Genomic DNA, 26630 nt, shown 5'->3' with positions numbered 1-26630 from the left:
TTGATAGATAATCAAGGATTGGAACTTAAAATCACCTAGATTTAGAAATAAACTAGGATTTTAAGATGAATTAATTATTGGTTACAAAACTTAATGGGTTTTAAAGTAATCAAATAACATACGAAAGTAGGTTTGCTTATTTTAGAACACACTTTGATTTGCTTGAAAAAGATATCAAAGGAAATTAGAATCAATTTCCTTCAAACTCCATTTTTCCCTAAAATTGAAATGCCCAAGACAAATCCCAAATAATTTATGCATAAACCCCCAACTCTGAAATCACTTTTACCATAATTAGACTTTCAATTAAATTACCCATTGTTAATTTTAGTTTAATTGCGAACTAGAATTAGAATTTATTTGTTTGCTCCTTGCCCATTTCAATTAGATTAACCAATTTACCTTGCTCATTTACATTTACCATTTGTTCATTAATCATTAGCCCAAATAATCGCTTCATTCATAGTTTGGTAATCAAACAGCAAATTCTCGTGGGAACGATACTTGATTCATCACTTTATTACTTGAGACGACCCGTATACTTGCGGATAAGCCACATCAACTATGATTCTATTACCCTGTTCCTTCCTAATTGATCTCCTTCTATGATATCTTCTATTGTTCTTTATGCCTATCTTGTGTTCTGTTCTACTATTTGTTCTACTATCTGTTCTATGGACTAATTTCTTTACCCACACCCGTCCATGATGTGAGAACCCTTGCTCATTTAACACCACACTTGAAGGCCAGCATAGCATGTCGCTTTTGGTGAATGCCCTACACCCTTGCATATTTCTCACTGCACCCGAACTCTGATGTAGCACGTCGTAAGTAGAGGAAACCCCAACATTTATATAGTAAGAATTCATATCATAAGGTGTGACGAAATTTTTATGCTGATTGTTACCCATCGCAGCCCTCCTTCTTTATTCAGGTTTGGGACTAATTAAGCACAAACTACTTAGCGGAGTTGAATTCTCACTCTTCTATTAATATATATATATATACTAATTATTTCTTATAATTACAAATAATTTATTAATATAAAAAATTAATTTAGAGACAAATTTTATAATTAATAAATTTTAAAAAAGTAATATAATTTAAATAAAAAAAATTAAATCAAACCAGTTACCCACTAATGAGAAAAAGTTTCTATATAAACTACAACAACGGCAGTTTTAATTGATTTATGTTAAATCAAACACCACTCAGAATTAAGTTACACAATTACTTTGGCCGACTATTTGGACATCCGCCTATTGCAGCTGTCCATTTTTATATCTGCCTACCATTACAAGACTCTTTGATCCTAACTATCAAAAAATTTTAATATTAAAAACACAATAGGCAATGTCATGATAATGATGTTACACGAACAGAGATATCAGCTGAGCCGGTGAAAAAAATGGGTAAGGTCGGGTGCCAATCTACCGTTGTTATAGATGCACTGTGCGAAAGACTTCTCAAACCATGCATATATCCCCGAACCCGAGCCAAGATAAAAAAGCAAGAAAGATGAATTACCACAGGAGCCTCATCTGTACCAGATATACATATTTTTGCAACTAGAAAACAATGTTCCACCTCATTGAGTTTGCCAAAAATCAGTCTTATTATATTGTGGTCCATGGATCAGAGTGTCAAGACCACTGAATCAGTACAAAAGTCCCAACTGTTGTTACAATATTGGAAACAACCAAGTCATAAGGAGGGGGAAAGAGAGACATTCACCTGATATATGGGTGCTCATACTGCAACAGATGTTACCAATAGTCTCCTCCCATCCGCATCTAAAGCCATTTCATGCCTGCTATATTTTGAGGTCACAGGGTCACAGAACCTACAGAATTGCATTAACTTAGAGGTTCCTTACATAACTCCTAAGCTAAAATGCTAAGATGCAATTATGCCACATTAAGCCAAGTAAACAGACAACACAATAGCATACATTAATAAAATCATCTTCACAGCCATTGAATCACTCAGCACATTGGATATAGACGTTTGAAATTAAGGTGTGGGTTGGGCATATCCAAGACTCAAAGTCTCAATCAAGCAGAGAACGCCTGTGTTTAAACAGAAAAAACTTTAAGAATAATTTCATAAATGATCAAACAATAATTGGATATTTAACTTTACAACCTTCGATGTGTATTGCATTAAGATTTCTTACTTTCACATGTCCAAAATACTTTGTTATTAATTCATTTTTCAACCTTTTTCTTTCTGCATCTGTCAAACCTGCTACATTAAGTTGTTCTTCCACCTCTACAATCATCTAAGTTGACATCAAAAGCCATGCCTCAAAACACTAGCTATGTGGTTATAGTATAAAATGAATATAAAGAGATTATTCAGTTTCAAGCCCTATGGGAACTACATATGCCTGGTTAGAAGCCTAGATGCCTAGATACACCAATAGGGTTTACATGGAAAGCAAAGCGAAACTACCTGCTACAACTCCTTGACCAAAGGACATGGCCTTAGTTTTGCAAGCTCCATTCAAAAATCTGACACCACCAAAATAATCATAATTAAATTCCACATTTTTTACAAGACAAGGAAACACATACACACAATTAATCATATCAAGGACTGATAACCAAAAGAATATCTAGCCCAAAGAATAAATAAGGTGGTAATAAACAACACATTGTCAAAACTTCAAGCCAAAAATGATAATATGCTATCACAATTACCTTCCCATCTGAACCTAAACTGAAAATGCTGGTCTCATCTAGCCCAAAAAGAATAGAATTTATCGCAGAATCATGTGCAGGCCACCTAGTAATTTGTAGACCGGCAGACATGTCTTGGGCTAGTTAAAAGGTGCAGCATGCTTGTATTTTCAAGTCTGTAAACAACCTCAATTATACATACACAAGGAACCTATTTCTTTTTGCTTCAAGCAGAAGGACAAAGCAGCAGTTGGAGGTAGGGGTGGGGGGAGTCTTGGATTCATAATTAGGTCATTAACCACTTCTAGAATAAGAATTAAAATTACCAAGCCCTAGGATTATAAAAGGATACCAAATGTAAACCCCTATTTGCATAGCCTGGTATATTTCACTATTTCGGTGACTGGTGTCGATCCAGACAATTAAGAGGATTAGAACCACACTTAATACAACTAGATAAGCTCTGAACACAAATAATTAGTAATTGTCAATTAGTTAAGTATAAATAAGAAAAACAGAACATAATAAGTTAAACGAACCGAGAGTCACAGCAATGGGTGACCTTCTCAGAAAGGATTGCGAAGTCGATTTAAACTCAAATTTCGAATCGTAAAATGTGACGCTGCGGTCCTTAGGACTATTGCGAACACAGTGGAAAAGAGAAAATCACGAAAAAGAATTGTTAAGCCAGTCAAATAATTAGGTCAGGGATCTGAAAGAAATATTGAATTATTTGCAAACCGGGTCGAACCGGCGAGGGGCAATTTGGTCAATTGACCCCTAGAGCTGACTCCTGACCTAACTGTCAAATAAAATTTGAGAAATGAAAATTTTGAAATATAGAATTAAATTAAAGAAGTATGGAAAAACAAGAGAAAAAAGAAAAGAAAAAATTGGTCATCTTCCATTTTTTACTTTCCCATCCACTTCTCTCTCTCTCTCTCTCTCTCTCTCTCTCAAAGCTCTCTCACCCTTAAAACTCCATTAAAGCTCATTTTGAGCTTGATCAAACTCTAAATCTCACCATAAAAACTTAAATTTCTATCATTAAACCTTGTATTCAAACCTTGATAAAGAGCTTGACAACAAAAAGAAAAAGAAAGGAGGAAGTTTTGAAGAGGTGAAAAATTCCAAGTAAGGTTAGTTTGATTTTTCTTTTTGTATCTTTATATTTATACTTAGGCAACTTGATTGAGTGATGATTTGTTGAAAAATGAAACAAAATGATATGTTAAAGGACTATATAAATTTTGGCCAGCAGTATGTAGGGTTGAGAATGAATGAAGTTGATGCATTTAAATGGTTGTTTAAGTTGAATTATGTGTGTAGACAATGGATAGATGTTTAGAATGCATTAGGTTTGAATTTTATGAAAATTAGGTTTTGGCACCTAGGGTTTTGGAAGCCAAAAATTAGAGAATTGATTAAATGGTGTGTTTGACCTAGTTTGAGCTGAAAAATGATCATTTGTGACCAATTGAGGTATGTTTGAAGTGTTAGAATTAGGTTCTTAGGGACATGCTGCAGGCAGCATGACCAAGGTCCCTTTCAGGGACCAAACTGAAAATTTACAAGCCTAATTGGTGTGAGGCCAATTGGGAATGAAACTAGACACAAAATGACACATTTTTCATTTAGGAATCATGCCCAAAAAGTAACCAAAACCTAGTGAACAAATTGACCAAATCCGAATTAGGCAATCTGACCTGTACAAAAATGACCAAATAAATAGTATTTGTTCATTTGGCAATAACTTGGGCTAGGCTGGTCTAAATGACCTGAAATTTTACCAGTATAAAGCTGAGATATAGACCTAAAACTTTCATGAGGAACACAAACCCAAATTATGCCCTTAACCAAGTCATTTAGCCACCCAAAATTGGTGACTTAAAACTGCCAGAACCAATTTTGGTGCCCAGAAAATCAGGATTAAGTCCAATCCGGCAGCCATGATTCAAATGGCTATAACTTGAGCTACAAAACTCCAATTGGAGTGATTCAAAAAGGAGAATAAAGTTAAGACAATAAGGAACAATTTCTATGAATAAAACTTAGCCAAATTCTAATAGCAAAAAGACCAATGGAACAGTGCAACATAAGATACCAAAATTGAAAATTTAAAAATTTGCCTAAAAGACTTAAGTTTTGAGAAAACAATCAAAACCAATAAAATTGGTGATCAAAATGTGGTATGTGAGTATAGTTGAAATTTCCATACCTATTAAGTCTTAGAAAGTCAACAATTTGACTTAAATAGTGTAGTGAATAGTAACCCTGAAACATAAATTTTAAAGAACGTTAATTTTAGCATATTAAAACTAGGTAAAAGTAAATTTGGATTTATTTTTAGATTTATGATAAGTTATGATGCTGAAACACTGTGAAACTGTGTGTTTTAGTGGAAAAGAATACCAGGAAAGAACCTAAGGGATCGAGTCAAGACCAAGAGGTAACTCGCTTAAGGTTTGTGCACAACATCAATATGCTTAAAAATTCATTTACAAAGTGTAAGAAATGTGTATTATGCTTTTGCTTTGAATTGTTGAAAGTTTATTTGTGTATGTTTGAAATGGCAATAAATGTTTAGTAAATTGTTAAGATAAGTTTTGAAACCATAGTGTCATGACCATATATTTGAACACCTCACTAGCACGACTAGTGGGGGAAATCAGTTTCGAATTTTGATTCATTCTCCGGCTGAAGTGTTGAGGAGTGCGCCAATAGAAGAAGAAAAAGAATGGATTCTCATATATTTGAGCTAGCTAGCCTTGTGATGTGATTTCTCGTTAGCCTATGGCTATTGAGATGATATTTGTTTCGAATGGCATGATATAACTGTGTGTTTTATGAAATTTGTTTTAAGACTTTTGAAATGAAATTATTTGGATTAAAATCTTATAAATCATGTTTTGAATTTATATTTCATGCTCAGTTTAATTTTTGAATAAGTATGATTCAAATTTCGCATAAAGATTATTTTAGTATGTTGTGCACTACTGAGTCCTAGTACTCAGCGATGGCTGTTATTGCTGTCGCAGATATAGAGACTAGATGAGCAGTGGAGTGAGCTACTGAGGATTGTGGAGTGACTTACCCTGAAGTTCTATCGGGTATATTTTATACCCTGATTGAAAAAACTATTTTGATATATGTAAATGTATATAACTGTATGGACATGTAAAATTGGTTATGAGCAGTTGTATAAAGCTTGTAATAAATTTTGGTTTGGATTTTTCTTAATGTAAATTTTTGTAATGATGTATATAAATTGTTTTATCTTTAATGAAATATGAATGGAAGTATTTTGTTTTAATTTGAATGAAATTGATTAATAGTATTTTAATGATTGTTGAATTTTGGAAATTGAGAAATGATGTTGAATTTGGTTGGGATGGTTGTGAAAATTGATGAAATTGTTGAGATAAAGTATTGGAAGTGCTTTTTATAGGTATTTGAAAAACTGTTTTCTCAAAATACAGACGGCACTCTGCCGAAATTTTTATAAAATTTACGGAAAAATAAAATAGGACAAAAATTTTAACTAGTTTACAAAATCTAAATAAATGTTTTAATACCTATTAGAAAATGCTCAGCATTTATAAAAGTAAGAAAATTGTTTTTGTAGAAAGAGATGATTCTCATCGATTTCAATTAATCTGTACATGGGTATTTATATACAATTGATTCCTATAATTGTGTTATACTAATTAGGAAGAAATCCTAAATAAGAAATCCTAAATAGGAATACAGAATACAGAATATACACAGAAATAATATAATGATTGACTTTCCATAACACTTCCCCTCAAGTTGGAGCATAGATGTTAATCATGCCCAACTTGTTACAAATGTAGTCAATCCTAGCTCCATTCAGAGCTTTTGTGAAAATATCTCCTAACTGCTCTCCAGTTTTGATATGTCCTGTTGAGATGATCTGTTGTTGAATCTTTTCACGAACAAAGTGACAATCAATCTCAATATGTTTGGTCCGCTCATGAAATACCGAATTAGAAGCAATATGGAGAGCAGCTTGATTATCACACCACAATTTCGCAGCAAGGGTCTTAAAACTGTCTCATCTAGTAATTGAAATATCCACATTAACTCACATACCGATTGTGCCATGGCTCGATTCGGATTCAGACTAGATCGAGAAACTACACTCGCTTCTTGATTTTCCAAGACACCAAATTTCCTCCAACAAAACGCAATATCCATGGTTGACCTCCTATCAACCTTAGATCCATTGATCGGCATCTGAAAAACATTCAACATTCAAATGCCCATGATTACCATATAACAAACCTCTTCCTGGAGCTCCCTTCAGATAGCACAAGATTTGTCCCAAGGCTTCCCAATGAGCAACAGTTGGGGAAGACATAAACTGACTTACCACACTAACGGCATAAGCAATGTCAGGACGAGTGACAGTAAGGTAGTTCAATTTTCCTATCAATCTCCTGTATCTCTCTGGATCTTCAAACAACTCACTATCCTCTCCTAACAGTTGTAAATTTGGAGTCATTGGTGCACTACAAGGCTTAGCACCTAATTTTCCTGTCTCTGTCAATAGATCGAGGACATATTTTCTTTGAGATAAGAAAATACCCTTCTTACTTCTCATAACTTCAATACCCAAAAAATACTTTAATAATCCCAAGTCTTTGGTCCAAACTGGTTTGGAGGAAGGTTTTAAGAGATGAAATACTGCAGAGTCACTCCCGGTGATGATAATGTCATCCACATAGACTACCGGGAGAATTAGACCTCAGTTGCTTATAAAATACTGAGTGATCACACTTACTCTTTTGCATACCAAATTCCTGTACTGCTTCACTGAATCTCCCAAACCAGGCCCTAGGACTTTGTTTCAAGCCATAAAGAGACTTCCGAAGCTTACAAACTTTACCCAACTCCCCCTGAGCAACAAACCCAGGTGGTTGCTCCATATACACCTCGTCACGAAGATCACCATGAAGGAAAGCATTCTTGATATCCAATTGTACAGGGCCAATCATATGTAGTGCTAAAGAGATAAACAAGCGAGCAGTAAGTTTAGCTACGGGAGAAAAAGTGTCGAGTAATCAACCCCATATGTCCGAGCATATCCTTTTGCTACAAGGCGTGCTTTTAACCTAGCCACAGAACCATCAGATTTACCTTTCATCAAATACCCATTTGCAATCAATAGCTTTCTTACCAGTGGGTAAAGGCAATAGTTTCTATGTACCATTAGCATTTAAAGTCTCAATTTCCTCTTTCATAGCAGCACACCAGTCAGGATGAGACAGTGCCTCACCAACAGTATTAGGGATAGGAACAGAGTCTAAAGAAGTAATAAAACACCGAGAACAAGAAGACAATTGATTATAAGAAACAAAAGAAGAGATAGGGTAAGTACATGAACGTTTACCTTTACGAAGAGCAATGGGTAAGTCTAGATCAGAATCATGATCAGTATGAGGTACAGGATCTCCCAACGAAGTAGGGGTGGAGGATCTGAGTCGGTAATCTCAATCTCTGGAATAAACATGAACAACGGGAGGCCGAGTAGGTCTAGAGACAGAAGAAACAGGCTGTGAGAGAGGACTAGACATTGGTTGGATAGTATATATTAAGATATCATCCTCCTCCCCCTGACTCTCATACACAGATGATTGAGAAAAAAATGGAGTGAACTCAAAAAATGTGACATCTGCAGAAACAAGATAACGATTAAGAGTAGGAGAGAAACAGCGGTACCCTTTTTGGATCCGGGAGTACCCAAGGAAGACACATTTGAGAGACTTTGGATCCAATTTAGTAATCTGCGGACGAACATCACGTACAAAACAAGTACAACAAAAAATACGGGGTTCAACAGGAAACAAAGATTTTGTAGGAAACAAAGCAGTGTAAGGAATATCCCCATTAAGGACAGAAGACGGCATACGATTGATCAAAAAACATGCCGTAGAAACTGCATCCGCCCAAAAGTGTTTAGGAACTTTCATCTGAAAAAGAAGAGCACGAGTTACCTCAAGAAGATGCCGATTTTTTCTTTCGGCCACGCCATTTTGGGATGGGGTATCCACACAGGAAGACTGATGAAGAATGCCATTTTGTGTCATATAAGACTGAAATTGTGCTGAAAAATATTCTTTAGCATTGTCACTTCTTAATATGCGCACAGAAATATTAAATTGAGTTTTGATTTCATTACAAAAGGCACAAAAGATAGAAAACAACTCAGAACGATTCTTCATTAAATATAACCAGGTAACACGAGAGTAATCATCAACAAAAGTAACAAAATAACGAAATCCAGTTTTAGAAGTAACAGAACAAGGACCCCAAACATCAGAATGAACTAACTCAAAAGGGGATGAAGCCCGTTTATTGACTCTAGACACAGAAGGCAAACGATGATGTTTTGCAAACTGACACGACTCACATTCTAGTACTGATAAAGACTGAAACTGAGGACACAACTTCTTCATGGTAGACAAAGAAGGATGACCCAATCTACAATGAGCTTCAAGAGGTGTTACGGTATTGGAGCAAACAAGCGACCGCGGTACATGATTTTCCAGAATGTAGAGACCACCTGACTCACGTCCTCTACCAATAATTTGCTTCGTCGTAAGATCCTGAAACAAACACTAATCAGGAAAAAAGGAAATAGAACAATTTAAGGTACGAGTAAGTTTACTAACAGAAAGTAGATTAAAAGAGAAATTTGGTAGACACAAAACAGATGACAAAGAAATTGACGAAGTCGGATTCGCAGTTCCAAAACCCATAACACAAGAAGTAGAACCATCAGCTAAAGTAACAGTAGAGGAAGTGGGATTAGACTGAAAAGCAGATAGAAGACTAGAATTACCTGTCATGTGATCTGTTGCACCAGAATCAATAACCCATTTGGATGAGGAAGACACAAGGCATGTAGTGGATTTACCTGACTCAGCGATCGCAGTGATAAGGGAACTGGTAGGCTTTAGAGATGCCTGATACTGGGAAAACTGTGCAAAATCCTCTGCAGATACCAAAATAGTTTTCTCAGAGGAAGATACTGTAGAATCCTCTGCTGCCATATTTGCCATCTGTGATCGCTGATTTTTTTCTCTGAAGTTGCGGACAATTATATTTTGTATGGCCAGGCTCATGACAATAATAACAAATGATTCCTCTTGAGTCCTGATTAGAACTAGCCTCTCCATTACGCTGATTACTTCTGTTGCCTATAATTCCTCCTCTACTTCCTCTTCTATTACCCTGTTGTCCATTTGGATTACGGCTAATAAGAGCACTACTGGCAGGCTGTAAAGATTGGGTACTCTCTGTACGAAAGACCCGTGTGAATGTTTCATGCAAAGAGGAAATCTCATAACTGGAAAGAATCTGAGATTTAGCAGTCTCATACTCTGAAGGAAGGCCTGCAAGAAAACTCATAACAGCCAGTTGCTCCCGTTGGGCCTGCTGAACTTTCACATCAGAACTAAAAGGCAACAATACATTAAGTTCCTCATATACCCATTTAAAATCCATAAAATAAGCGTGAGAGACTTATTCTCTTTCTCAGCACGGTAGAATGCCTTACAAATATCATAAATACGGGAGATATTCCCTTTACCAGAATACAGAAAATCTAAGTAATCCATCAATTCCTTAACAAATTCACAGTGATTAATTAAACTAATTACCTCACTGTGAATCGAGTTCAGTCAAAAACAACCGAGCATCCTCCCTTAGCCAAGTTTTTTGTGTATCATCAGTAGGTGGATCTTTAGTAAGGTGATCATCCTTATCAATGCTACGCAAATAGACCCTAACAGTCTTACTCCACCCCAGATAATTCGAACCATTAAGTTTGTGTTCCGTGATCTTAGTCATCATCGGAATCACATCAGAAATAACATTCTTATTGTCTGCCATTTGTTGAGACAAAAAAAACTAACCGAAACGCTAATCCAAAGTCTTGTGACAACAAAATAATCCAAAATCACAAATCAAGCAAATATCGAAATAGGATCGAGAGCCAAATCTCGAAGTCCTTTAATGGTGTCTTGGATCGAACAACGACACAGTGGTGGAATGAGGGGATTGAGGCGACGCTGGCAATGTTGATCGGAGTCGAAACGGCCGGTCGGCGGCCAAGGTCTCTCCTGAGCTGGGTGGTGAGAACAAATAGTCACCCTAGATGACTTGCTCTGATACCATGTAGAAAGAGATGATTCTCATCGATTTCAATTAATCTGTACATGGGTATTTATATACAATTGATTCCTATAATTGTGTTATACTAATTAGGAAGAAATCCTAAATAAGAAATCCTAAATAGGAATACAGAATACAGAATATACACAGAAATAATATAATGATTGACTTTCCATAACAGTTTTAAAATCCCTTATAGGGTACTTAATAAGTTATTGGTAGATGAAGTTCGGTAGTTCATTAGGTATTCTACGGGATCATGCTATGCCTTACAGAGGGGTAAGGTGTGACACCAAACATGAGCATCATTCCATCAGTTGCAGCAACTGTTAAAATCTTCCCATTGTGATTGAAGCATAGGGAAGTGATTGCAGGTGGATCCTCACCAAGAGGAAGAGCTGTCTTCATTAAATTTTAAATTCATTAAGGAATAAAAGGATGATATGCCACTGCACTCAAATACAATGGTCTGAAATAAACAAGCACATACCATAACTCTCCATGTCTTCATGTTCCATACAGTTAAGGAAGCAAATCCCAAACTGTCAAGATAGTTTGAGCCCTGCCTGCAAAGACAATAAGCTACTACTAATCTCTGACGCCAAGGGGTTTCGATATTCAAAGACTTATTTGACAATGAAAGGTCAAAAGAACTTACCTTCTAGATGCTGCTGCAGAAACAAAAACCGGTTCTACTGGACTGCACTTTAGATCCAATACACTACATAGAAGAAGAATAGTAAGAGCAAGAACAAATGAAGAACATGATTGCAAACACAGATTTTTCTAATTATTACCTGCGAAATACTTCACTTGTATTGAGATCACAAACAACTCGCTTTGCATCAACATTCCATCCTTTGATGCCTCCATCAGCAGTGCCTATGAGAAGCTTTTGTCCACACGAAAAAAGAAGTTAACAGTAGGAATTGCAATCCCATATGGTTAAGTGATTATCTAGTAAATGATACAGATACACATTTTAATAGAAAATAACTTAATAGAATAATACATACCAAGCGGCCAGATTTACACTCCCAATCAAGAGACATAATCTCTGCCCCACAATATATGGTTGCATTTCTAGATGTCGGAATTGATGAGTCATATGTCCATATCCTTCATCAAAATATGAAAGGTGAGAGAAGAAAAAGCAATTTGGAAGTTAGGAAACAATAAAGCAGTTAAACAACTGCAACTACATTGACTGAGTCCAGAATCTAGATCTTATAATGACCCATTTTCACAATAAATACCTAACAGTTCCATCAACAGAAGCACTAGCTATATTGTTCCCAGAAGCAGAAAAGCGACATCGACTTATTGGACTTGCGTGGCCTAAAAATATCTCCTAAAAAGACAAGATTTTGCTATGGTTACAAAAGCAATGAAGAATGCAAGAGCAGTTAAATAATGAGATACATAAAGATGTGACGCATTATACAATCTGACAATGTCTTCATAAGTAATTTCACCTGGAAGTTGACTTTCGCTTCAGGGAATTCTTCTTCACCCAGCATTTCCCTGCCATTATCAGTAACATAAGATTCAATAATTACTCGGCTAGCATGAAGTTCAAATATGATGATTAACCTTGCTAACTATTCAAGTAAAAAAAATGAAGCAGAGGAAAGAAATCATATCATTGGTAAGAACATACTGCCTTTCATCTAACTTGTGCAACTGTAACAAGCTCAAAGATAATACACAGTGTTCATTTATCTAGCAGAAAGACGTGTACATCCCCCTCTAACCTCCTCTTGCCTATAATTACGTTGACTCACGAGTTACATCTTCTCATATCCATCATAAGTGACCTATTATGGATATCATAAATGACATCAGAGGACCAACTTTTTTAATTACATAATAACACTTCTACTAGTCAAGCTATTTCTAATTTGTCTACCCACTAACATTATGGTTGCTCATCTTTCAACTAATGCAAGTCAAAATTCTCATCCTTGACTCCTTGTTATGCCCCCATAATACCAGCTGACCTTATCATTATTGAAACACATATACTGTACCAAGTTCAAATTGTGATACCGATGGTCACAGAACTATTGCAGTATATTTGATTCATGTAAGAGATTATATACAGAATAGTAACAACCATTGTAAGGGCCACCATGGATCATTTGAATGGCATCACTGGTTTTACTATCTTGAATGTCAATTCTTGCTAAAGAACTTGAATCATTGGCAGGTTCAGCCACGACCCTTTCCTGAGCCTGCTCTGTTTCGCTTATGCTGGGAGTAGCAGAAACACAGGTATCCACAATCCTCGTAAGATTTTCTTCACGCGCAACAGTTGATGGAGTTGAATTGTTGGCTTGTCCCACATTAGCATCTAATATAGATGCAGCATTGCTGCCATTACTGAAACACAAAGTAGCAGCAGCAATTCTCATGTTTACAATGCATTAGGTAGAACATCTTGGTCTCAAGAGAAACGGATCCTTCCTACCTCCTTAACAAGCATAACTGAGCCTGTTTCGAAAGCTTGAAGAGCATTTGTGAACCCTCTAAAACTAGAAATTCCCTCACCTGCTCCTCCACCTCCATATCAAAGACCTAAAGAGGGAGCTACAAGTCGAAATCTAGGGTTGTTTTTGCTATTGAAATTACGGAAATTAATAAAGAAATCGAAAGAACTAGAATGGTAATTGTCGATAGTGCCTGCCTTAAGCTTGAATTGTATTGCGTCTTTGCACGCAGGAAAGCGTAGCGATCGATTGATTAGGGGATTTGCCTTTGTCCGTGACAGGTAAATGATCTTTGGCGCTTTTTTTTCCCTCTTTCCATTGCCAAGTTTTTCTTTTTTTTTTTTTTCAATACATTGCCAAGTTGGGCCATGTGCTCTTTTAAAATGAAATGAAATTTTAAAATTTTTTTATTTTTATCCTTTAATTTTAATTTATTAAAATAAAATCATTTGACGTCAATTTTATTTCAAAGTCATTTTCACCCGTAATAGTCAATTTGCCGATTATGCTATCAATTTGATTTCATTTCTCTTTTTTAAAAAAATGGATGAACTAAATTATCCTTCACATGCCTTCCCCTCCTTTTATTGCAACCAACTTGCACGCTCCTCTCCCTCTCCCTCTCCATCTCCAATCCCTCTGCTCGCTCTCTAAATCCTCTATTAAAGAGCAGTGCTGCGAGAACCATTTGAAACCTAGTTATATCGCTAAGGTTAAAATAGTTTTCTCTCTATGCACCTAGTCCTCAGCTGGTAGCCAGCCTCTCCGTCCTTCATTTTTTATCTCTGCCTCCCACTTTAATTCTCCCCTTAAACCATTTCAAGAAAACTTCCACTTAAACCATTCCTTTTTCCCACACTTCTTTTTTGTTCTTTGTTATTCAGTACCTAAATCCCACATGCACAGCCATATCTCTTCAGATAACGTTGTGTCGGAGCACTGTGAAAAGCACCCAACGTCATTTACAAAGGGAAGCTCGACAATGACAAATGGATTGCTATTAAGCAATTTAATAGATTGGCATGGCCTGATTCTCTCCAATTTCTTATCTGTTAGTTATATTTATATCCGCTTTTTATTTGGTTGTTGATTTTTTTTTTTTGGTATTAAATGTTAATTAAATCCGTCAATGAGAAATGTGATTTAGGAGGAAGCCATATCAGTGGGAAATTTGAGGAGCAAGCGATTGACAAATTTGATTGGATGTTGCTGTGAAGGTGATAAGAGATTGCTTGTTGCCAAGTTCATGCCCCATGAAACGCTTGCAAGGCATTTGTTTCACTGTGAGTCTAAAGGAAGGGAGAGAGAGAGAGAGAGAGAGAGAGAGAGAGAGAGAGAGAGAGAGAGAGAGGTTTCTTTTCGTTCCATTTTCTACAGATTTTGAGAGATACAGAGAGAGAGAGAACAAAGAGTTATGCATTTTTGGGATTTGTTATGATCAGGTAATTTTCTTTTATTTCATTTATGCTTCTTAATAGGATCAGAGAATATTTAATTCATTTTCTATATTTATGTCTTTTTAGCTGTTGTATCAAGCTTGGATTCGACAGTTCAAATGGGAGGTTTCGTGATTGGAAATTTTATTGATTTAGCTTGGTTTGTTTTTATTTTTATATTAAATTTAAGATTTTTTTTTTTTTTTTGGTTGAGGTTGGGTGGTTTTTGGAATTGGCAGCTACAATTGATATAGGAAATTTGATAGGTAGGTTCTTCTGAGCTGCCAAATGAAAAATCTATTCAATTGTTTTATAGGAATAAGTGAGAAGTCTGATTATGCATTTGAGTTTGGAAATTTCGTTAGCTGTATGTTATGGGAGTGATACCTCCACGAGTAATAAAAGCATTGAGTGATTGAACAATATGAGAAAAAAAAAAAAAAGTAAAATATTAATTTTCTTTTTGAAAGAGGGATAAAATAGTAATTTTATAACTTTTTAACTTATAAACTTACTATTACAAGTAAGAGTGATTATTTTAAAATAAAATTGAAGTTGAGTAATTTTATTTTAATAAATTAAAATTAAAGAATAAAAATAAAAAATACATAAAATTTAAGGACCGATGGTATAATTTACCCGAAATTATTGCGTGTTACTAATTTAATTTTCGTGATTGTAAAATATAAAGGGAGCCTGTAAAATGCTTACCATGATGTGCCAGCTATATTAATGAGAGTTTAAAAAATCGTTATGCGGTAAATTTTTTTTTTAACATTTTTATATTTTTTATATAAAAATTATTTTATTATATTAAATATAATTTTTTATTTAAATATTTTTAAATTTTAATTATTAAAATTTTATCTTATAAAAAAATAATTATCTCAAATTTTTTTATTATACCTTTTAAAAATTTTAAAATTTTTCATATTATAATCTCAAATATTATAAAATTATATTTATTATATTGATTATATCTCTAAAAATAATAATTTTTTAAATAAATTTTCAAATTGTTTTTTAAAAAATTATATTAATATATATTTAAATAATTATTCACTATAAAATTATTTATAAAATTCAAATATATATTTTATAAACATTTATTATATATATATATATATATATATATATATATATATATATATATATAAGTATTCAATAAAAAATTATTCATAAAATTTTAAAAATTAATTTTAAAAACATATCTCATAATTAAAGTCTAAAAATTTTAATATGATATTTCAAAAATTGTTATGTCATAACTTTTTTTCTTGTTTTATTTTTATTTTATTGATATATGATTATGTTAATTAATTTAAAAATAATAATTTTTTTATTTATCAACACTTTAAATAAAATTATAATTAATTAAAAACTTTTATCATAATAAAATTTTATAATACAATTATGAAAATAAAAAATATATATAATGAACTATTTTAAAAAATAAAATAATAAAAAATTGATGCAATGTACAGATAAAATAACTAGTTAAATAATTAAAGGGAAATGTTGAAGAAATTTTTAGATCTTTTAAATTGGGAAATTTAATTTTTTAATTAAAGAAAATAAAACTTTTACTTTCCTTTTTTATTTTTTAAATTGTGCTGAGGAATGAGGGAATGTTTTTAATTTTTTATACTAGTACATAATATTATTCCATAAGCACGCAAAGACAGAGATTAGAAGGAGAATTATGAATATTTTAATTATATTTATAAAATTAATTTTATGTACACCTAAAATTAAATTATCTATATGAAAATTTTAATTTAATTATTACACATCAAATAACGGATAAAATCCTATTTTTGAACATACCTTTCATTTCAAATCCTGTTTTTTAACTCAATGTTATATATATGAAATCTTAGAAGGGAGGTCATTGATGGGATTGTCAAGAAGATTATATGTTCCTCCCCGTTTCCAGGGAGCTATAGCCATGCTTGAAGCTTTTAAGTTAGAATTGGAAATGGAAGCAAAATCCATTATTATGGAATCTGATTTGATCATCTTTGTATCGGCTCTGCGGAACTCTCTTCAAAGCAGTGTTTGGGAAATTCAGGCATTAGTTCTTGCAATTTTAGATCTTCTTTCCCGTTTCTTGCATGTGTCCTTGTTAATCAATCAATAAATCAGGCAGCTGACAGGATTTTTAAGCTTTGTCTTAAAAATCAGTTGGCTTCTAATTGGGTTGCTAATCTTATTGGAGATTTTGTTTCTATTGTTCTTTCTGAGAGCCCCGAGGACCTTTTCATGCAGTGCAACATTAAAAAAAAAAAAAAAAAAAAAAATCAATCCAAGAACTCTACAAAAACTTGTATTAAACTAGAGAATATCTTTTTTATTACGACCTGAACCCACGGGCCGGACAGGCATTAGAACCTGAGCCGGCATAAAACTCCTAAGGCTAAGGCTCGTAGTAAGTCTTATCGTTCCAAAATCCATAACCAAGGCCCAAGACTGAGGCCCAACATGTAAATAAAATAAAATAAAAATATTTCATTTTAATTTGGGTCAACCCAACCCAATGATTATTAGCTACTAAAGCGAGAGAAGCCCAGCTTAACCCTATTACCACCATTTATAAATTATTTATATGTTATAAAAATTTTCGTTCAGTAAAAAAAAAAAATCAATAACTCAATTTGACATTGTTTCTAACAATATTCATAATACTGCTAAAGTTCTAGATTACAAATTTAGAAAATAATAATACAAATAAATAACTGTTAATAAACATGCAAGGAATAAAGTAGGTTACTATGAAAAAAAACTACTTTTGTAGCCTGAAAAAAATAAAGTAAACAAAAGTGAGTGTTCGACTCATAGAGCAAGATATTTATTTTAATTATAATTTTTATAACTATCTAATTCTAATGCATTATTGGAAATGAAATGCATTATCTTCGTACAAGTCATACAAATCATATCAAGTCACATCAATGATAATCTGGAGCACTTACACACCCGTGTGTCACATCCATATTCGCTTAATAATCCATATGAGGGGGCCAGTGAGATCAACTCGAGCCGTACCTACCCGACTTATCCATAATAAGGATCGGGTCCCAGCAAGTCAAGCTCCAGCCGTGTCTACCCTTCCTACTCATATCCACATACTCCAGATTATCAAAACATGGCAACCAAAGTACTACCATCAAGATTAAATGCAAAACAGAGTATGTCTAATATTTAACTACAAAAATATAAGTATAAGTGATGCATGACCATGCCAGAAATATAATAATATTGAACTTATAAATAAAATAAATATCTACTCATTATACACTGAGGACTATTGTGGCTGTTGGGTAGAGAAAAATAGCTGACTTCGATCAGCTAAATAATTATAATATAAATTTATTAGTACTAATTTAAAATAAAACTCTAAAGATATAACAAACAGCTTAATTCATGCTGAAAATCCAACCGAGTTTCCCTTATATCTAGAACTTATCTAATCTGCAAAATTATCCAAATAACGCTTATAATTCACCAATTTTCATAATCACATCTCATTAACATTATATGGCCCCTCCTGACCCTCCAAATTAGATAATAGTCATAAACTTAAAAAATTACGTTTTAATCCCTATAATTGATATTTTGTAAAAATCTACTCAAATAAGTTCTAAAAATTCTAAAATTTTGCCCTGCAGTCCTTAATAAGGTTATAAAGCTATCGCAAAAAGAAATTGTAATTTTCTCAATTCCATAAGTTTCTAACAACTAACATATTCTTAATTCAACCCAATTCAATATTCACACATTTAACTCTCTATTCTCAAGCTTCAAACAATCATATAAAATTTAAATATTATAAATTCAGATAATCTTATATGTTCATATGCTAAAAATCTAACTAAAATCTATATATATATTTCAAAAATATTCTACAATCACTCAAAAATTCAACAAACACCATAGAATATCTCAAAATAATTTTACTTTTATCATATATTTTTCTTAGAATTTTTTTTCAATTTTTTCTGTTTAAAAAACACTGCATTTAAGCACCACAGACTGAGAAATAATGAAAATAATCTTATTCAAAACTTATTTGTGTATCAAAAATTTCAAAAATTTATGAGAAAGCCCCTAGAAGTTGAATCATCCTCAAAGCTCACCGGAACCATCACGCATGGTAATCGGTCGCCGGCGACATCTGCCGGATTTGATCATACCAAAATGTTTTTGAGTCCATAGGTGGTCTTGGATCATCGAGCCAACAGTCGGATCGTCCTAAATCTGACCAAAAATCTTGAAAAACCTAAAACTTCTCTCCTACATATTTCACTCATCCGACCACTAAATATTGCAAAATGTGTATCAACGGAAAGCTCTTGGAATAAGCTCTTGAAAGTTGGCTGCCCTGTGCGTGCATTTTTCTCTCTCCTCCATCACTTGCCGCCACTTCTGGTACTTCTTCGGCCAGCTAGTGGTGCGTCGGTGTCGTGGGGTGGTGGGGGAACTCCTTGCCGGCGGTGGTAGTGGGTGGTTGTCAAAAAAAAAAGGAGAAAATGAGTGAAAAACAATAGGGAGAAAGAGAGTGACGGGAGAGGAAAAAGAAAGGGGGAGGGGAGGACCGCCTAAAATTGTGCTTTTTTTTTTTTTAATCTATGAATGAATCTGAACATTCATGTTGTCTAGATTTATTCATAGAAATAAAAATTATAATATACAATAATAAAAATAATAACAATAATAATAAAATTAATAACCATAATTAAATATTAGAAACAAGGTTAACTATAATAAATAATATATTTTATTAATTGATTTAATATTAATAATTAAAACTAATCATTTAAATAAAAATTAGATTATTAAATAATTTTACATAATATGTTTAGAAATAATCATTAAAAATATATGTATAAATAAAAGTATTACAAAGTTATAATTTAATTAGATAATATTAAAATAATATTTAAATACCATATAGAAGTATAAAATTTATAATTTAAAATTTTTTATTATTACATTTTTAGATGGAATTTTACACATCATTTTTTTTAAGTTAATTAAATACTCATTAACCTAGTACGGCTTAATTTCATTGACCAATAACATATCTTAAATCTGACAGTTGCCAAGTTTAAGTCCCACAATATCAAATCCCTTTTATACCTCAAATAAAAATAAATAAATAAATAAATACTCATTACAAGCCATGATATGATCACTGGCTATTAATGACCAATATTTTATTAAATGTCACCTGGTTACATCTATTAGCTAAGGGCGTTGAAATCTATTATAGTATTGCATAACAAACTTTAATATTATAAATAAACAAATGACGGCCAGAAAGAAAATTTAATTCCTTCAATATGATTAACCAGTAAAGAGAAAAACAAAGTCTCGCAGAAAAGCCCAACGCTACTGAGCAAGAAAATCCAAGTAGATGACTTAAAAAGACCACTATGAATACAGTTTGCAGCCCATAGAGAACCTGGACTCGGCCTTAATTTCTCTTGGTTAATATGTGTGTCAGTGAAGAAATTGCTGATTCAAAGCAGGCTATCTAGGCGACATTGTTGAATAACTGCAAGTAGCAAGAGATGAAGGATCATGACTAGTGATGGTGAAGGAGCTAAACTGGTTTAGTTCTCTCTTCATGGCCTTGTATACGTGATCTAATCCTTCCTCTATTAGCTCCAAGACAGTCTGTGGCATTGGTGGTGTGTTCATCTCCATTGATCCTTCTAACATCCTCACCACTTCTCCCATTGAAGGTCTCATAAACACTTCATCTTGAATGCACCAGAAGGCAACCTTCAGCGCTCTCATCAATTCTTCTTCTTTAACTGCGCCTTCCAGTCTTCTATCTGCTGCTTTCATCGGCATCCCATTTGTCATCTCCTGTACAATTTTAAATCAATTGTGATATTGATTAAAACAACGTTACAGAATTAACCAAGATCGTTTCAGGTTTCTGATATGCAACCTTAAAAGCCCATCCGGGGTAAAAGAAGTCCTCTTCATCAAAAGACATGTCGAGGTTCCTCCGACCACCGATGACCTCCAGAAGTAGCATTCCATAACTATAAACATCGGCCTTTACGGTTATAGGCCTGTTGCCGACCCACTCTGGAGCTAAATATCCTCTAGTTCCTCTGACCATAGTAATAACATGTGAGTGTTCTCTTCCCATTAGCTTAGCTAATCCAAAATCTGATACTTTGGGGCAGAAATTTTCATCTAATAAGATGTTCTCCGGTTTGATATCGCAGTGTATTATCCGATTTCTGCACTGCTCGTGGAAGTATGCGATTCCTTGTGCAGTAGCAATGGCTATATGGAAACGAGTAGACCAATCCAGCAATCTGCTCTGGCAATTATAGGAAGGAAATATCCATTTGTCCAAGGACCCATTTTTCATGAACTCGTAAACAAGAAGACTGTCAAGAGGAAAAAAGAACAGGAAATCACATCATTTTTTTTTTATTTCCAACTATCCTAGACTCCAAAAAATGTAATCATTTTCAAGATTATTCAGATCTTTAGAGTAGCCAGAGTGATCGCTTAGATATATGCTGCTTACCGGTGCGATCCTTCAGAGCAGTACCCACATAGACGAACCAGGTTCATGTGGTGCATGGAGCCAATGGTGTTCACTTCAGTTATAAATTCCTTCTCTCCATGAGGCAAGACCTTGTCCAATTTCTTTACAGCAATCAAAGTCCCATCAGCAAGGCTTCCTTTGTACACACTCCCAAATCCTCCTGCAAAACAATCCAAGTAATTGTAATTGAAACTTATCCGAGACAAAATTTCCCCTGTTTCTATGGTAAAGAGAAAAGACATTGTTGTTGAATCCACTGCTTACCTGTTCCAAGCAGGTGTGAGAAATTGGAGGTACGAACCTGCAAGTCACGATAGCTAAAATTTATTGGAGCCCCAGAAAGAATGAAAGCACCCTCCATAGCTCTTTTCAAAGTTCTCCTTTTATGAACATTGTAATATAACAATAGGGAGAGGAGGCCCATAAGAAATGTCATGCTGAGAACTATAGGGAGAACCAAGACCGTCCCTTTGTTTTCCCCAGACCCGTCACCCGATCCCCTCTTATCTCCTGCTGGAGCCACGGAACCATTCGACCTGACCTTGACGAACAAAGTGTAGCCAGGGTCTTCATATCCACCAAAGTCCAAGCTCCTCAACAGCCAACAGTAAGGCTTCTCATCGTCAAGCCCATAAACAGAGGCCATACACTCACAATCCAATAAACAAGCGTCGCCGCACTTGGACACTGTGGGAATATCGCTGTAATTAGCTATAACTGAAAATTCAGGGAAATAGTAATCGGTTTGCTGCACCGTGGCCATCCTAAACTCAGAAGTGTGATTTACGTTTGCCGCATCACATTTTCCAATCAATGATGAGTTCTCTGAGCATATGCCATTGCCTACCTTAGAAGTACCAGGCAAGCATGTACAAGAAGCATTAGTCTTGCTTCTGTCCAAACTACATATCCCATTACCACAAACACCAGCAATATCACAAGGGTTCGACACTGCTGCCCACTCGGCTACCCACTGGCGGGAACCATTAACATCATTATCCCATCTATACAAACGTAAATTCCCATTAGTCTCAAGTATCAATCTTCGACGAGCTGATAACCGAGTTGATTGATTTGTAGCAGAAGATAAACCATTATAATCGCCATCGTTTTTATGCACGTAAACCGCTCCATTGGATGACTCTCCATACACGATTCCAAAGCTTCCAGCTTCGTCTAAGACCCCAACAACATCCCCAGTAACATTGGAAATGTCGGGTCCAGGCCAATAGGAATAGTTGGCGTAAGCTTTAGGGGAAGCATCATATGATTCAGGCAAGTTATATGTCAAAGCGAGGCTGAGTGAGGTGGGCTGTTGTAGCATTTTAAGTGAGTAATGCCCACCATGTAAAGGTGATTTTGGAGATGTTAGCTCAAGAGAGACTGTTAAAGGCTGGTTCGGGAGGAGAGTATCTGATGGGTGTGAAAAACTTTGCCAAGCAGTGTGGTTGGTGCTTGTGAAGAGGATGAAGTTGCCGGATTCTGTCATGACTGCTGTTTCGACGCCAGCACCGGAGGTGTTTGACATCCATACGGTGGTGTCTCCATCAATGAGAAAGAGGTTGCCGGTGGTGTCCAGCTCCAAGGACGCGTCTTTGGTGACCGGAGAGTTTCTATATATTATTAGATGATCATTGAGCAAAGATCAAAAGTGTTGGCTTAAAGTCATTCATCAACGTATATTACCTGCAAAAGCCTTAGTAACTACTACAAAATCGTTTTGATTTTTCCCAATTCAAAATCCAGTAATTACCATTCAATTGTTTATTCTAGCTATTAAAATGGATATTAGTTGATCCCTCATGCATTTGGTTTTGGATAATTTTATTCACTATGGCTAAAGGAGAAATTATAATACGCTACATCTCTTAGAGCTTGTTATACATTTCTCTCTATATATGTTCATTCAATTTATATAATTAAACTTTAACTCTAGCAGACGTGCCGTTAAAATAAGCAATTTTTAAAACTATATGTAGGATTGTAGAGATTACTTTAAACCACATTGACAAATCTTTTGAAAAGGTACTATAAAAAAAATGTTGAGGTTATTCACACACCTGTTAGCTGACCAGACCACGGTTGGATCTCCAGGAAGATCCGCGAACCAAATTGCGAGTTGAAATTGTTCATGAGTACTGTCTGCTTTAGTGAACCCAAATGCAAATGTGCCATTATCTGAAACCCATGCTCGATCTTCACTGGCCAGCAATCTCGAACCCAAGCCAATCTGGCTGGCCATGCAAAAACCAAGTCCACCTAAAACCAATAACAAAAAGACCAAAGAAGATACAGAAGCAGCCATGACTAGCGAAGTGCGAGGCCAGTGACTAAGGTGCTAACTTGTCTAGCTAAATGCTAAAGCTAAAACAAAACATTAATGGCCATGCATTCTCAATATTTATGAGTTCTGAAACAGTCTTCCACAGGGAAGAAAAAATGGAAAGATCATAACACGTGTACAGTGGTGGGTGAGCTAAACTTTGAAAAAACTCAGAATCAAATGGTCGGCTTAGGGATAAAAGTGGATTTTGTGGCACGTGTTGATGCATTGTGGTTTCCAAATGGCTCTGTGACTCCGTGACCAAACCTATAGAACCCTATATGCCCATTAACACGTAACTGAAGCTGCCACATGCCTAAGAAATATTCAGATTTTCACACTTTCGGGTTTGTTTTTTTTTTTTTTTTTTACGTAAAGGAGAAAATATATTTATAAAAATATTTGAAAAATGAAAACCCATAATTTTATGTATATTAAATGAGTTATATATTTTTAATTACTAACAAATTTTCAGAGCTTGTAACTTCATTATCCATTCTATGGATTTTTATGATCAATAATTTCCAATTATATTTTCCACGAGTAACATCATATTGATGTATAACGGCACTCTAGTTGTGTCGTCGAAGCTTCAATTTGTCAACAAAGGGAGAGAGAGAGAGAGAGAGAGAGCTCCATCAAAACAAATTGACATGCAACTTTTTTCAACACTATTTGGCCGAAAGCTAAGTACATGGTCGCCAAGAAAATGACCTGTTGAAATATGGCTACTTATAAATAATAATGCATGATTGCAGTGGACCATGTGATTAAATCATATTTATTATGGCCAAGAAATGTTATGAATCCCAATATTTCAATTTATTGACATCGCTATGATAACAATGAAATTAATTTGAAATTTTATCAAAAAGGAAAAAGTAGAAGAACAACACAACAAATTAAATTTAAATAGGATTTATTTGATATTATTATTATTAGAGTTATTATTAAAAAAAATATTTTTTTTAAATATATTAATTACAGCATATTAAAAATTAAATTTAATAATCAATATAAGAATTAACACAAACGGAGCAATCAAGAACATAATAAGAATTAACCCAATACAATAGACTAATGTTTCTGCTTTCCCAGGCAACATGCCAGAATTTCAGAATACAAAGAAAAATCCCCTTTCCCTTATCCTCTGCTACATGTATAACTCAACTAACATTATCCCTAACAAACTGAAGATAATTCTCTTTAATCAGCAAATTGCTCCTCCCTTGATTTTATCCTTTTCTAATCTTTCTGTTGGAGTTTATCTATGACATTCTTCCCTTTTCTTCTGTAGTAGACTTTTGTTAGGGTTATTGTACCCTAACAAATATTCCTTTCTAAAATAGAATAAAACAAAAGAAGAAAGGGAAGAAATTATAGAAGAGAGAGAGTTGGAAACAAATAGAAAAAGATAGGAAAAAAGGAAGAAGGAGTTTATTATTATGTATGATTCTACTTTGATTACACCAGGCTGTTATGATTGTTTTTATACAGCAATAATTGCTACAGGTAACTGTTCTCGCCAAAACTCATCCCTAACAACTCATGCTAGTTGCATCCAGCTCACTTAACTACACTAGGCTTATTCTTTCTAAACCTAGTTCTCTTGTATGTAACAATATTCCCTTCTTTAGCACATTCTTGTCCCAAGGAATGTGCAAAATCAGGAAATTGGTTGAGGATCAAAGCTTTGTCCTCCTAAGTGGCATCTTTAACAACCAAGTGCTTCCATTTAATAAGAACTTGATCCACTTCCTGACCATTTTTGGAAATTAGTTTAGATTTCAACACCTGTTCTGGAACAACTTCCACCACATCTTCTTGAAAGACTGGAAGCTTTATCATAGGCACCACTTTTCTCCTACCTTCTTTTTAAGCAAGGACGTGAAACATAGGATGCACAATTGATGAAGGTGGCAAATCCAGCTTATAAGCAACAACTCCAACCATTGCAAGCACTTTATAAGGCTCATAAAACCTTGCTGACAGTTTCAGTGATTTTTGGATAGCCACTGAAGATTGCTTATAGGGTTGCAATTTCAAGTAAACCATATCTCCAACCTGGAATTCTCTTTCAGTCCTCTTCTTATCCTCTTGTTGCTTCATTCTATTCCTTGCAATCTCCAAATTAGCCTTCAATAAAGCTGTCATGTAACACCCCCGTTGTATAGCCTGGTATATTTCACTGTTCCGGTGACCGGTGTCGGTCCGGACAATTAATGGGATTAAGGCCACACTTAAGACAACTTGAGAAGCCATAAACATAAATAATTAGTAATGTTTAATTAGTTAACCATAAATAAGAAAAACAGAACATAAGAGGTTAAACGAGCCGAGAGTCACAGTGATGAGTGACCTCCTCGGGAACGACTGCGAAGTCGTTTTAAACTCAAATTTCGAACCGTAAAAAGTGACGCTGCGGTCCTTAGGACCCTTATGAACACAGTGGAAAAGAGAAAATCACGAAAAAGAACTGTTAAGCCAGTCAAATAATTAGGTCAGGGAGCCGGAAGAAATATGGAATTATTTGCAAACCGGGATGAACCGGCGAGGGGCAATTTGGTCAATTGACCCCGAGAGCTGACTCCTGACCTAACTGTCAAATAAAATCAGAGAAAAGAAAATTTCAGAATCGGAAATTAAATTAAAGAACTAATAGAAAAATTAAAAAAAAAAAAGAAGAGAACATGAAAAAGTTGAAAAGTTGATGACATCATCATGATGATGTAACTATGACCTCATAATTAATTTTAATTTAATTAACTAATTGACTAAGTCAAATTAAAGACTAAAAACAAAATTGAAAGGCCAATTTTTTTTACTTCTTCTTCTTCTTTTTTTCCCTCTTTCCCGTAGCTCTCTCCTCTCCCTCTCATTTCCATGAAAAGCCACCATTAAAGCTTGCATACAAGCTTTAATTCT

The 26630-nt window shown here is 34.5% G+C and overlaps 2 protein-coding genes and 1 pseudogene across 3 annotated transcripts; all 3 read right to left on the bottom strand.

Moving 5' to 3' along the window:
• Window positions 1-1356: 1356 nt before the first annotated feature.
• On the bottom strand, window positions 1357-13448 carry LOC131172228 (uncharacterized; annotated as a pseudogene).
• On the bottom strand, window positions 8899-10212 carry LOC131171975 (uncharacterized). Its single transcript, XM_058132759.1, has 2 exons — window positions 9547-10212; window positions 8899-9310 (listed from the first exon to the last, which is right to left on the bottom strand). Exons 1-2 carry the CDS (start codon window positions 9881-9883, stop codon window positions 9282-9284), a joined length of 366 nt encoding a protein of 121 aa, XP_057988742.1. The 5' UTR covers window positions 9884-10212; the 3' UTR covers window positions 8899-9281.
• Window positions 13449-20114: 6666 nt separating the features above from the next.
• LOC110637411 (G-type lectin S-receptor-like serine/threonine-protein kinase At5g24080) lies at window positions 20115-23859 on the bottom strand. 2 transcript variants are annotated; one of them, XM_058132758.1, is made up of 5 exons: window positions 23443-23859; window positions 21647-22975; window positions 21362-21542; window positions 20765-21218; window positions 20115-20679 (listed from the first exon to the last, which is right to left on the bottom strand). In XM_058132758.1, exons 1-5 carry the CDS (start codon window positions 23555-23557, stop codon window positions 20338-20340), a joined length of 2421 nt encoding a protein of 806 aa, XP_057988741.1. In that variant the 5' UTR covers window positions 23558-23859; the 3' UTR covers window positions 20115-20337. The 2 variants fall into 2 exon arrangements, with proteins under 2 accessions (XP_057988741.1, XP_021643191.2); XM_021787499.2 differs by having other exon boundaries at window positions 21647-22995; window positions 23443-23858.
• Between the last annotated feature and the right edge of the window lie 2771 nt (window positions 23860-26630).

Source organism: Hevea brasiliensis, chromosome 13 (genome assembly GCF_030052815.1).
Source record: "Hevea brasiliensis isolate MT/VB/25A 57/8 chromosome 13, ASM3005281v1, whole genome shotgun sequence".
Classification (NCBI taxonomy): domain Eukaryota; kingdom Viridiplantae; phylum Streptophyta; class Magnoliopsida; order Malpighiales; family Euphorbiaceae; genus Hevea; species Hevea brasiliensis.
This window is presented reverse-complemented; position numbering and strand designations above follow the sequence as displayed.

Coding starts and splice junctions, on each gene's coding strand:
- LOC131171975 (XM_058132759.1), bottom strand. CDS start 9,883: ATGGAGAGGCTAGTTCTAATCAGGACTCAAGAGGAATCATTTGTTATT. Junction 9,311..9,546: donor TGCAACAGATCACATGACAG/GTAATTCTAGTC, acceptor TGTTTGTTTCAG/GATCTTACGACGAAGCAAAT.
- LOC110637411 (XM_021787499.2), bottom strand. CDS start 23,687: ATGGCTGCTTCTGTATCTTCTTTGGTCTTTTTGTTATTGGTTTTAGGT. Junction 22,996..23,442: donor GTGGTCTGGTCAGCTAACAG/GTGTGTGAATAA, acceptor AATAATATATAG/AAACTCTCCGGTCACCAAAG. Junction 20,680..20,764: donor ACCCCGGATGGGCTTTTAAG/GTTGCATATCAG, acceptor AAAATTGTACAG/GAGATGACAAATGGGATGCC.